Source organism: Megalops cyprinoides, chromosome 2 (assembly GCF_013368585.1).
Source record: "Megalops cyprinoides isolate fMegCyp1 chromosome 2, fMegCyp1.pri, whole genome shotgun sequence".
In the NCBI taxonomy this organism is placed as follows: domain Eukaryota; kingdom Metazoa; phylum Chordata; class Actinopteri; order Elopiformes; family Megalopidae; genus Megalops; species Megalops cyprinoides.
The window spans coordinates 3,966,134-3,980,000 of NC_050584.1; the positions used below are offsets into that span (position 1 = coordinate 3,966,134).

At 41.3% G+C, this 13,867-nt stretch overlaps 1 protein-coding gene across 1 annotated transcript in view; it reads right to left on the reverse strand.

Annotated features, from left to right (window-relative positions):
* pou6f2 (POU class 6 homeobox 2) overlaps positions 1-13,867 on the reverse strand; it is a 100,285-nt gene that overhangs the window by 68,386 nt on the left and 18,032 nt on the right. Inside the window, exon 2 of the mRNA XM_036522779.1 lies at positions 5,258-5,355. Coding sequence (XP_036378672.1) covers positions 5,258-5,355 — 98 coding nt within the window. The remainder of the gene's footprint in view (positions 1-5,257; positions 5,356-13,867) is intronic.

The following is a 13,867-nucleotide window of genomic DNA, read 5'->3' on the forward strand; positions in this document are numbered from 1 at the left end:
CTCTAGAGTATATCATAATCAGCAGCCCACTGGCGAAGACCTGTGAGAGACTTAATCATAACTCATTCTGAGATCAACTAAATCCTAGGCTGTTGGAGGAGTCATATATAGAGTATGAGATGTTTAAATACACCTTACATACATCTGATAATAACGTAAGTCTTCAGATGCAATGGATGAGCTGCTTTTCAGTTCTCCGCAGGTTCAATCGGTTCCCATTACACAGGATCCTGAGTGTGACGTAAGAGTAAGCAATCTCATGTCTCCATGACAATATGCAAAGTCACCTTGAGAAAGGTAGGGAAAATGGGCAGACCAAATATGGAGTAGCTCTAAACAGACATGAAGTGGACGTGAACTGTTATGACACTCAGACTCAAGCATTCGAAGTTCGAGAGATACGGTAGACGAGGAGGATTCATCAGAGTGCTGGAAGGTCTTTCAAAATATTTCACATTGCAGCTATGGTGTCCTAATCAATGCATTTTACTGTAGCTGCTGACAGCCCCGCTGTCTGCATATTATATGTTCTGTCAATGTGCAACCTGTGCTGAGCTCATTTGTAGAATAAAATCAGAACCCTGGCAAAGGCTTCTCCATGCACTCTTTAGAGGCATCGAAAGCAGTTTACATACCAGCACAATAACTGAGTAGGATGGCATTCTGATACTGCCGACAGAATATGCAACTGAGTTGTTCCCCCTGTTTAAAAGCGGGGGGCTTTTAAAAGCATCAATGCATTTCCTTCCCTGGTGAAAGGCACACGGGGAACTACAAAACCAGCATTTGCTAATGTTTGTCAAAGTGGAGACTGTGCAGCTGTATCGAGAAAAAGCACAGATAAGGGCAACATAGTAGCATAGTGGTGAGGAGCAGGGTTCGTAACTAAAAAGGAGTTATCCAGAAAGTGAATCTCTGCAGAGACAACTCAAAATGGATTGAAATATATCGGCCCAAACTTGAGAATGGCTCAGAACCTCTGTCCTGTTGCATTTGACCATGCTCTCTGCCTGAAAGACAGGGCTTTCGCCAATCAGAGATCACCTTCTCCGCTGAAACAAATAGCATGGTAGAGGATCAAGATCTAAACACAGTCTCCTGAGCAATATGCCATGTGTTGGGAGGAGTGCGTTCTTTTGTCCCTGCTGGAGCCGATGCATATGGACCTATTTGTAGCTTCAGCTCCTGTCTGCTTGCCTGCCCTGTGGCCCCGGCATGCAGGTGCAAAAACTCTGGCTGAGGCCCGCTCCAAGAGGTCTTTAACTGCACTTGTCAGCTATCTGCTGGGATTTTATACAGTGTGTCTCTGCTTGCAGAAGAGACTGGGGAGGGTCGACGGGCAGCTGGTGCGGGGCCGCCTCCACACACTGATGAGCAAAGCGCTAGGTGACGGTGGTGTCACTAAGATAACCCCACACCACATGGGGAGCACAGACCCACTGGGACATAATTAGGGTTTAAGCACTGCTTAGCGTTCTTGTGTGGGCTCAATCCTGGGGGCAAATTTACAGGGAATTCTGCATGCAGGTGAAGCACTGAGGGTGAATATCTAGGACAGGGCTCCTGAACATGGGCCCTGGAAGAACACAGTCCAGCTCTGTCAATGTCAGTGTCTGAGCTGAACCTTTCCATAAAGGTGATTAGCTGACTAAGATGGAGCATGAATGTTGAAGAGGAACATCAGTAAGCACACCATAGCCTTTTTCTGCGCAGGGTCATGCAGCACCGATCTAGAGCCAATCAGATATGTAAGCCCTAACCAATTGGGCTCTTCTTTCCCTAGATGTTTTTCAGATACTTGTGAGAGTAAATGGGACCTCTCAACACTCACAACCCCTTCTGTTTATCTTGTATCAGAGGAAATAGGACATGCAAACCTATAAACATATGAAGGACAAGAATCTCCTAGACTAATTTAGAAATACCTATGGTGCAGGGAATAGCGTTCATTTTCCAATTAGGTTGGTACAAAGTACAAAAACTGCACTTGAATAAAAAACCTATTAGCCACAGAAAGGACATTCACCTTTTGTCTTTGACAAAAGAAATACATTTGATCTTTCTTTTCACAAATTTTGATGATGAATTCCAGGGACAGATGGCTGAAGATTTCCATTGAACGTGCTTTCCTTGAACTCATGTCACGAGCCATCCTTGATGCTGACACTGAGGACAGCAGAAGCAGGAACAGAGGAATATTTAATGGCGATCACACATACATCAGTTGCACACCCCCTGCACCCCAACCATGTCTGCCATTACAGGCGTACATAAAGAATGCTGTTATCGTAAAACAGTGTGCGGGCCTTTGAAAATGTGCAGATGCTCTTGGCCAGAGCATGACGTTTGCAGCACATCGAAAGGCAGAACACGGGGCTCTACTTTGGGTTTGACTGCGCGCAAACATCAGAGGCCAAGCTCGCCTTTCTTTTTCGTTCTCTCAGTCTGCAATTGAACACTAGCCCCTACTGTGAGGTGCTGATGTGACCAGAGATCTGATGAGGGCCTTCAGAGGCTCTTCCAACAGAAAAGGAGGAGGCCCCTGTCCCAGCTTTATTCTGCCAAGGTGGTGGAGCCCCTCCCCCAATCCCTGTCTGCCCCACAGCGCCCCACTTCCCCTGCCTGTTCTGCCTGGACCATTTATAAGCTTCTCACAATGCTTATTAAAGAGACACAGCAGTGGAATGAGGCGTCTCTCCTGATGATCCAGTTCCTGTGAGCCCCATGCAATCCTGCTTTCTTTTGTAATGTTTTTTTATGCTTCTGTGATAGGCTTGCCTCCTCAGAACAACCCCTGCAATCACGCAGAAATGCTGAGGCAAGAAGAATGCAATCCACTGCTACACTCGCTAGTACCCAATTTTTACACTATTTTTATGGCTATTTTTACACTACGAGTCACAGAGTGCATTAGAGCAATGCGGGCGCTCATTGGAGGATAGCCGCTACTCAGCAGATGTCATATAAGCAATTTGCAGGTTTTCTGTTGAGCTGCAGGAGACCTAAGAGCATTGAGACGACGGTAGACATATCCTCGGTGGAATGAGGTTAATTTGTTCCACCATTGTGGGCTTCCAGTCATTCTCAGAAAATCACGTGGCTGGAATCAAACCTGGGATGTGGAGTTCTGCATACACTTAAAGTGACCACCTTAGCCACTGAGCTGCTTGGGGGCCTCAGCCCCTGCTTTCTGTACGTCCCTGCACTCTCGTCCCTCTTTGCACTCACTTCTCCACACGCCTCTGGTGTAGCTATGCAAGCCGCGGCCTGTGATATTGTACCTGGGTGTTTTCAGTAGGTGCCACGGCTGACCTGCTTGAGAATGGCACCCAGGGAGAAGGCACTGGGCAGAGGGGCATTACACAGCTTATGTTGAGCTCAGGCCCCACAGCTACTGGGTCTATCACCTGCAAGCACTGGCTCACAGCTGCCTGGCAAAACATCCCTGCTTTCTCAGAGGAAATCCACCTACCGCCAGTGAAGGAAAGGGAGTATAGCAGAGGTGGGTCTACATGGTCTTAACTGCCTGCATCAGTGTCAATGTGGCTCTACACATTATGTCAGACTTAGGGGTGTAATCTATTAGTACACATGGATCAAAAGGAAGGGAATTAGCTATGACAGTCTAAAGGTTTTGTTGCTGATGCACTGTAGATTCAATGAGACCACCCTGGCACTATTAATATATTGAATAGTGAGTGGTTATATGATATAGATGTCAGATTTGTTCAAAGTGAGTTTTGTTCAGTCTGATTCTTTTCTTTGACACGTTGACAAAGGATCTGGAACTTTGATCTGACACTTTCCGGCACAGTGGCTTAAAACTATTTGATAAGACACTTATTCTCTGCAGCATATATCTTTGCTACAGTGATATCTAGTCATTCTATGCCTATTAAGAAGATATGTACTGTGAAGAAGTCCTTTATAAATCAAATTGCACACAAGAAAATGAAGAAAAACATATAGTCTGTGATTTATTCCTTCCTGAATTTATATGCTCTATCATAACTTTTTTCATAGCTTTGAATAAAATCTACCCATAATCCTTCACTGAAACAGCAGCGCTGAAATAATTCCACAGACTAGCAGTGATATAATTGAACCATGTACCATTACTAGGAGGAGCACCCCTGTGCTGTGATTGGGCATGATCAAAGGTGATTACATGAAGTGTACGGGGGGAAGGTGTGTGCATATGTGTTTTTTTGGCGGAGGGGTCGCCTCAAGACAGGACCATAGAGACCTGTTACTCACTGAGCCACACGAGTGGTTTCAGAGAGCCTCTGTGCTTATAAATAGGACAGGACAGGTGAAGCCCTTTGAGGGCTCTTGTAGGAAAACAACAAAAAAGTTTTCTTCAGCAGAAAGGGAGGACTTCTGCCTTGTCTGAAGTCCCTCTCAATTAACTGACTGTTCTCTATTTTTTAATTATATTAATCTCTATTTTTCTCAAATTTTTTAAACTGTTTGTTTGGCGGAGGGATCGCCTCAAGACAGGACCATAGAGACCTGTTACTCACTGAGCCACGCAAGTGGTTTCAGAGAGTCTCTGTGCTTATAAATAGGACAGGACAGGTGAAGCCCTTTGAGGGCTCTTATAGGAAAACAACAAAAAAGTTTTCTCCAGCAGAAAGGGAGGACTTCTGCCTTGTCTGAAGTGTCTCTCAATTAACTGACTGTTCTCTATTTTTCAAGGAGACCTTAACCCTTTCAGTGATGGTTAGAATTTGGATTTTGCTATGTATGGTGAAGAAACAGGAAAACACAAACATAATATGCATACTATTATTTTTTGAAACTATACAGCACAATATCATCAAAATAACCTCAGAATGTCCACATGCATGTCTGAAGTGAGCTTTACTCTACATGCCAACTTCAATTTAAAGGGCGTGTCATGGTGGTTGTTAAAAACAATTTTACATTTAGCCCTGTGACTGTCACTGATAGTCACTGTTGCATCAGAATCACGTGTTAGAAAATCACTAATACAGCACTAGGTCTGTCTGCCTCTTTTCTGCTTTCAGAACAAGAAAAAATAACTTTCATTCAGAATAAAACTGTAAGAAGAAAAAAAAAACAATTGGTGTAATCGAACTAATGATACTCAGACTTGTAGAAGAACAGTATAAAAATAATCCACAGTTTTCTATTTCTTTCCTTTTGAAATAGTTTGTAATAAGAGGAAAGCACATGGAATTCATTCAGGCAACATTGTGCCTGTGTGGTGTAGGCAGTGCCAAGACACTTTCACCTGTGGCCCGACCGGGTAGGTGTGGTGAGACTGACTGAGGTGACTCTGATCTGAGGGACTGCTGCTGGCATCAGACTGAGACAATCCTCCTCGAGCTCCTATGAGAGAGAAGGAGAGAAAGACAGAGCGAGGAAGAGGGAAATAGAGAGAGAAATGGGGGGGAGGGGTGGTTTAAAAATCAAAACACCAAGACTGCAAGCATGCTCCTTTTCGTACACACACTCACAAACAGGGCCTCTCTCTCTCTTCCTCTCTCTCTCTCACACACACACACACACACACACTTACTCAGAGCCTTGCTGTGATGTCACACCACACCAGGCTCACAGAGCACTATGCCCAAGTGCTTCATTAATAAGTGGCGCACCAGGGATCACTCATCAGCGATGAATAAATTACAGCTCCATTCAGCTGCATCATGCACTGAGGGAGAAGTGCACATGGGCCTCCGACAGGCAGCTGAAATGGAGCTGAGGGGTGGCAGAGGGCCACATTAAACACCAATTTACATCTGCCAGCCGGGCCCACCACAAACAGCTGCCTCGGGTGATGAGCCACAATTACCCACATTTGTTAAAGCTACCGTGGAGGGAAGGGGTAACGTCTGAGATTTCAGACAAGAAAATGATAATGAGGCTGATGATTGCAGGAAATAAAACATGCTGGTAGGAGAGCGGACTGAAGATGTTGGGGGGGGGGGGGGGGGGTATGTATAAGTATGTGTGCATGGGTGTGTGAGAGTGCGCATGTGTATGCGTGGAAGTTACAATAAGTTTTCATTTTCTTGATGTGTGACATATAACCAGATGGGACAAGCGCCACACAAATAAGTCGATAAGGGCAAAACAGATCAGGATTCATCAACACCATGGGTAGCAAACAGGCACTATACAAGGTGTTTGACACACTCAGAATACAGCAGATGGACCCTGTCGTTCCAGAACTCAGCAACCAGATTACATCAAAGCTTTGACAAACTGAGCTCATGCAATATCTCAGAAATGCTGGGAATAGGAACACTTAGAAGTGTCAACCAAAAATGCATTAAAGATTTGGTACAGAAGGAACAGACAGTCACTATAAATGACAGGACTGTCATTTCCTGTGGGTGGTTGGGTCAAAGGTTTGATTCCCTCCCAGTCCTATTGTGAAAAGTAGACATTTAATACTGAAACTCTGTCTATAAATGACTTCCCTTTGTGGTCCTTCTCTGGGAACATGCATTTGCTCATTGTTATTGACAAGGGGCAAATAGTCATATAACCCAATCTATGCTTATTCAGAGGTGAGTTTATTAGATTTATAATAAACTGCAGCGCTCTCAGCCTAATATGAGCCAATGTTTATAGCGCATCTCAGTTGTTCAGTTGTTACCTCTACACACATTATCACACATTGTTTCCCATTTATCTCACCATCTTTTTATAGAGAAATTATTAGCAAGAATGTTGTATTTCTAATAATAAATTCTCCTTCTCCTTCCATGTTAGTGAATAAAACATATTAAAGTGAAGCATTGTATTCCTACAGAGACATTGCCTTTCATGTATTTATTAAAGCAGTTTTATCTAAAAATAACATCTATATATAGGATATATAGGATCTCATTGTTATATATGTTATATAACTATACACATTCATCAGTTTTAGAGTTTTAGTATCAAAATACTGAGAGTAAAAAAAAATACAAAATGGAAATGTCTTAATTTATTTCTTTTTTCTCCACCAAAACCTTTTTATCAGTTTGAGGGGGGAAGGTAACTTCTTTGTGCGTCCTTTTCAAATACTTTCTTTTTCATTTACTAAATCATTAATAAATGAAATAAAAAACGATGGCACTATCCATCATAAAAATAAGGAGTTGATTAAACATCCAGTAACTGAGCCGATATTGGCAAAGGAAACTTTCAAGAGGAACACAAATGGATGTGATCTGAATAGTAATGGAATTCTGAGCAGGAATCTTTAACTTTTAAGCACACTGAGATATCACTGTAATTGACCTCCTGTTTCTTTCGGCTGAAATCTCTGTAATAGACTGACTGGCACTATACAGGCGATTTTGCCGTAGGGGCTGCTTGGGCTGCACATGGAATTAAAATTGTGCAGGAAACACATCTCGCAGAGTAGGCACAGTTTAAGTCTTCTGTCATATCTGTGCCTCTCAAACTGACCCCTTTTTGTCTGTTAAAGGGTCACATTAACCCTAAACAGCATACCACTATGTTACTACATCATCTCTTTATATAGAATCTGAATAATTGGTGGAGGTTACACCCAAATGACCACTTTCAAAGGCTTTTAGCACTGAAGCTTATTTCTGTAGCCCCAGGCAAAGACAACATGACTGCCATCCACCGCCAGCTCACTTGCTTTTGGTGTTAATACTGGCGGGTTCCATGGACCCCAACTGCCCACATAACTAAGCGATCTGCGAATGGTTCCTACTGACAACTGCTAAGTTTGGATGGACTGAATAGTGAGAACATGATTTGAGCTGTTTGAGCAACTGGACTGTGGGACCATGAAGCTAGGAAACATATTATATGTTACATGTTATATTGATCCCTCAAGTGAACTGCAAACTGAGGAAAGGTCCACTCACATTAAATATCTTAATGTAAGCATAGCAGTATTCAGCACAACTTGACAAAATGACAGCTATTGTCAGTCAGTCATTGTCCTGGAACTGGTTTGTTTCCAGAACTAAATCAAAAAGGATTATTATAAATATTCAGCAGCTGTTATTTCTCCAGCTGGGTGTCAATCATAACATCATTACGGCAGAAGATTAAAGGGGAGGTGTGCAGCAGAAGGATATGCAGAAATGTCCTAAACTGATAAATGTGTAATATTCACCCTCTCTGACTCAAGACTGGCTCTTTGGGAAATCTTTTTTTTTTTTTCATCTAATTTGTTCTTATATTGAAAAAGCTAAATTGATTTGCAACCAAAACAATAAAAACTTGCTGACATTTCATAAAAGAAATGAGAGATGCTGGGGGTGGGGGGATGAGGATTCTATCCTATGCAGTAGGTGTCAGTGTGGTTGGAGGACTCACTGGTGCTATAGAGTCTAAAACATCTGGGCATACTACAACTATTGGTCACTCTTTGTAAATACAAAGACATGTCTGTATAAACATTTGGCTTACTCACAGCTCACGCAATACAGCTCATGCAACACAGATGTGTTACTAGTTGTTACTAGTTATTATATAAGCATCTAATAATATATAATATAATAGTATATATTATCTTTATGTTTCAAACAGGTGCTGCATAGTATGGATATGCATAGTATAGATTTGATAGGAACATATGTGCACAAGCTCCACACCAGGACATAAGCATGATCCAAACAGCTGTGACCAGGCACAGCAGGCATCTTACATCTGAAAAAGTGCCTCGCAGGTTTTCATAGCAACACACACAGTGTCACTTATTTGGGGGGGGGTACGATCTGAGAGGAATACCAGGACCGAGGTGTTCTTCTTTCGTCTCCACTGGGAAGAACCGCTTACACTCCTGCAGTAAAGGTCACTTATTTGCTGAAATACTACGCTGTCCGTGTCCATTATTATTTCATGGTTTGGGGCGAGCGGGCCTTCCCTAGCAACATGGAGGCAAAGGTCATCTGGAATTACACCTGCCCACAGTTCCTCCTCAGGTGCCGTTGTGGTGAGATGTTGTTTTTTTTCTCTCTGGGGCACTTAACAGTGCCCTGATAGCATACATTGCATGGAGATTTTTCTTCTCCATTACTACCAGATACCCTCTACGCTTGACAAAAACATCAAACAAGTATATGTTGGTTATCTGCAAAAATATTAAAATATTAATTTGTTGTGAGCGTGAGAGTGGGACAGAGAGGACTCACACTGTGTACACTAATGTTACAGCCATGTACAGTAAGTATTGCAACGATAAACATCTCGCCCATTACATCCGTCAGCATAATGGCATAAGCAAGCGTCTTCACATTCAACATAAATGATTGTGTTAGTGGAAACAAAGGCATTCTTTGGTTGTGCCTCCACATTTACAAATTCATACAGTTTACACATACTCATTCCATATCCATGCACACATACAGCTTTCAAGTAGGTTCTGCTTGCTCTGTCATGGTTGTCCATCTTAAGTACATTTCTTTGCCTTAAGATCACTTGATTCAGGGGTTAAATTAAGGTCTTTGCATTCAGATAAATGTCATCAAAGTCATAAGCTACACATCTGACCTTTACATTTGTTTTCTTTTATCTTCCATACACTTTGCAGCTCAACTGTCTCCCCTCCCACCCTGTCTGCTCCGACCCCTTCCTCTTGACCCTCCGCATGCATATACACATCCAGGTATTAACTCACGAAAGGAGGGTTGCAGTATGTTGTAAGGATCACCGTCCCAGAGATGAAACAATGGGAAATGCATTTTTTTCTTGGAGCAAATATTCTGGAGTTCAAGTGTGAAGGGTCTCCAGCTCATAAGACTGATGTCAAGCTGTCACGAAAGCTCTAGTTCACAGGGGAGGGTGGAGAACCCCCCCCCCATCCCAAAAAAAAAAAACCACTACCTAGCGCTTTCTGACAGGAGAACCGTTCCTCCTCTGAGTGGACCACAATATCGGAAATGATTCATCATTATTACTCTCTCACTGCAGACATTATAATTCCAGTGGTCCACAGGTTTCTAGTAGAGACAGAGTGGACGGGGGAACGTTGCCTGCACAGAACGTTGCCTGGCAACCTCTTTGCGCTGCAGCTTGTACCCAACCCTTCACAAAATCCAAGTCTGCCCTCCAACATCCCCCTTTTTGTTGTCTGGATGTTGAGTCATTAGTGTTGATCATGCACTGATACAGTTGATTGCTCAACACGCAAAGCAAAAACAAACATAGTACATTGGACTCAAAATCATATAACTATTAACACTTTTTTCAAATGTGAAAACACGGTAAAAATGCACTTTCAATGTTTAAGCAATTTGACAATCTTGATATGGTTCTTCATTTATTGCCTTCATTTCACTGATTGACCATGAATGGTGTGATTATGTAAATTGCTATTATTATTACAGCCTGTATAACTGGTAGAGCTCATAATGATCATAATGGCTTGACAGAGGCTCTGCAAAATCTTGGAAGGGGTAAGGGGTCACCTCAACTACTGCTGCAGCTCACCTGCCTTACAGCCGAGTTAGGCCCCCCAGGCCTTGGGAAGTAGGCCTTTTACCACAAGCATGGTGTTCATCATCCCACTTTGGATTGCAAACAGCCTTGCTCTTGTAGTCACCCAGTATATTAACATGGTACCTCGGCTGAAGATAATCTATTGACACAGCACAGCGCATGTCTCAGCAAAAGACCCAGCAGAGCCTTTTATCAAGAGCACAAAGTTGTTACTATGTGATAAGGGGGTTTGAGTTCTGGTGCTCTTTGACAACTCTGTTGGAACTTTGCCTCTTCCTCCTGTTTCTGTTTGCAGTCTGCCCTTATTTTATCTTGTGCTGCAAATAAGCCAACCGAATGTAATAAATACCATCTGTGACACTGACGTATGGTTTTTCATATTGGGTTCCTTCTCCTTCTGCTAGGCGGCAAAAACAACAGAACAAAGAGCGCTGGGGATGATTTTAACATTGAAGGATACTATGATAAAAATGGCAGTAAAAACTGAGGGCAACCAAGAACCGTTGCAAATGATTGCTGAGCAAAGTTGGAGCTTTGACCCAGGCAAAGCACATTATGGTTGACAGCACCAGTTTACAGCACCAATTTCTCCTGTAGTAAGGCTCAAAGCAAAAGCTCAGGTACAAAATCTTTTGTTTATCATAGTTTGTCACTAGATCCTCTGACATTTTCTTAGCCACTCAGTCTGACCAACACCTCATCCTTCTTTGATAATACCCGTTAATCAAAGAACCATGTATAAATAATACCACCTACTCGTAAATGTCTCACTTCCTCAGCTATGATGATAAGCGCTGAATGGTATCAGAGCTTGGCAAAACATTGGATTGCATCAGGTTATCTATTATCTCTAAATCATTGGCTCTGTGCAACAAAATGGCTGAACGGCAAATCTATTTAGAGGGGTATTGTAACTTTGAGTTTGTTGGTTTGACTGAACAGCCAGATCAGAAAACATCAGAGTGATTCAGGTTTTTGATCCCGCTGTTTATAATTTCACTGTGCTTGAAATACAGAGGGCACTCTCATCTTTTCATTCGCTTATTCTGTCTATGAACATGCATGATCTGACATCAAAAGAGAACAAGCAGGCATTTTCTGTCACCACAGCAATCCACATCTGAATTGGACAGGTTTCATTAATTATAAAAATCAAGCTACAATAATTGTATTTGTGGAAGTCAATATGTAAATATTAGAATTTTCCAGTGGGAAGCAATTATGCAGACAGATTTGTTTATGCTTTGCTTCCCCAGTAAAAAAAAAAAAAAAACTGAATTATCATACCTGCTATGTGGTATATTTTCCATATCACAAATAAAACAACATAGCAGACATCCTGGAGTTTCATTGTCATCCTTAGAATCTCTGTCTTGTATTATTTATGAAGGAATTAAATCATCTGTGTTTATAGCATCCATGGCAATATATGATATAAATAATGAACAATAATGCACAAAACTCATGCACTGGCTGGTTAATAACACTTTGTGTTGTAGAATGGATAATTAAACATCCATGCCTTTCATGTTGTAATTCTGAAATAACTTGCTGTTATTGTGCTGACAGTTTGATCCCCCTGCAAATAACCATAATGTTAACACATTTAGTGGTAGAAAAAAAATCAATATCAAATAAATGCACGGGCACATTTCTCTCATGGACTGAGTGTTATATTGTTTACAAAATTAAAAAATAGACTGAGTAAATGCCAAGGGATTGTACCTGCATTTCATTACTCCAGTTGCATCTCCATTTCTTGTGTTTCTCTCATAATCTGTTTATTAAAATTGAAATGTCGTCAAAGTGGATCTCCCCTTGGACACTAACAATAGTCCTGTTTCCCCAACAATAACAGAAATGTGGATTTCTGAATGAGAGAATCTTGTTTCTAAGCTTGCTTTTGCTATTTTTTTTTTCCAAAACTGTTTCACGGTGAAGCAAAAATCACATGAATAAAAGGCTGGGATATTACAGAAGACAAGTACAAACAACTCTCCTTGTGCTTTTAACTCAAGTGGATATTTATGCTATTCCCATGTGCTCACGAAAAGCATAAATGTCTATGAATCCCACCAAGATTTTGTCTTGAATGAATGAATATGTTAACAGTATTCTTTACAAGTATTTTTTTTTTTTTTGCACACACTAATGCCTGCATTCAAAACAATAAAGAATGAAATTTATTGACACTAATCTGTTGCCCAATGAATAGAGAAAATGTGAAAATCTTGATGATCTGGTTTGTTGGGGACCACAAAATTATCCTCATCTCATTGAATCTAATAACATGCAACTTTCCCTCTCACTAGGTCTGGACTCAGAACCAAATGATAAAATGAGATCCTTTGGCAGAGTGCCTTTGGTGAGCGTTTTCTGATCATGGCTTATTCTGCGTCACTTGTGGCTCTGGCACATTGCATTTCTTTGAGGTCTGTTTTCCAGCTAAGGCTGTCTTGGTCACCGCAATCTGAGGCTTGTCACTTCTGACAAAGTGGCCCAGGCCTGGCCAGGCCAGAGGTCACAAATTCTTTTTTTTTAACTCTAACTTCTGGGGAGAAAAGGAACAGACAAAGCAAAATAAGTAGCTTGCAGGCAGACACCATGCTCTTCTCCAGCCATGACAGAAGAAGCCTTTCCAGTACTGCCCTTGAACCATACCACACTGTGTCATGCACTTGTTTAAAAGATCTGGCATTTATTTCCAAGCTTATGCATATAGTTCTGTATTGCATAGAAGTTGAATTGAAATAGCAGTTTCATCAAAATGGTTTCATCTCAAACACATTTTTCTTTTTGCAGTTTTTGTCAAATATTTCAATTCCCTTTTGTAATATTGTATATACAGTACCAATCAAAAGTTTGGACACACTTACTCAGAAGGGTTTTTGTTTATTTTTCCACATTTTAGAATAATATACATAATATATGATAATATATGAAAAACACAAATGGCATTATGCAGTGACTTTTCAACAATTCAAAACTATGTTCTATTTCAGATTCTTCAAAATTTTTCCAAAATTTTTTGGAAGGAAATTCATACATAGGCATCAACGTTACTATTTATATTTGTCTAAGAAAAACAAAAACAAGCATTTAAGCATAAGTCTTTAGATCAAAATGTCTTTGAATGTGTGTTTCCCATGTTTCAGGTGTGTCCAGACTGTTAGGCACGATTTCATAAAGCGATCAGCACGCCACCTCTTCTAATGCATTTGCTTTGAATTGACACCCTGCAATAAATTGCCATTATTGAAGGCACTGTGTGTGAGCATGTGAGCTTTTGCCTCAAGTGCTTCTTTGAGGGTTTTTTTTTCCCTCTTTTTTTCTTCATGAAAGCAGTTGAACACATTAAGGTTAGTTAAGCTGTGTTAGGGGAAACACATTTGTATCATAAGTTGTTCAACAGGGGCCACAGGTA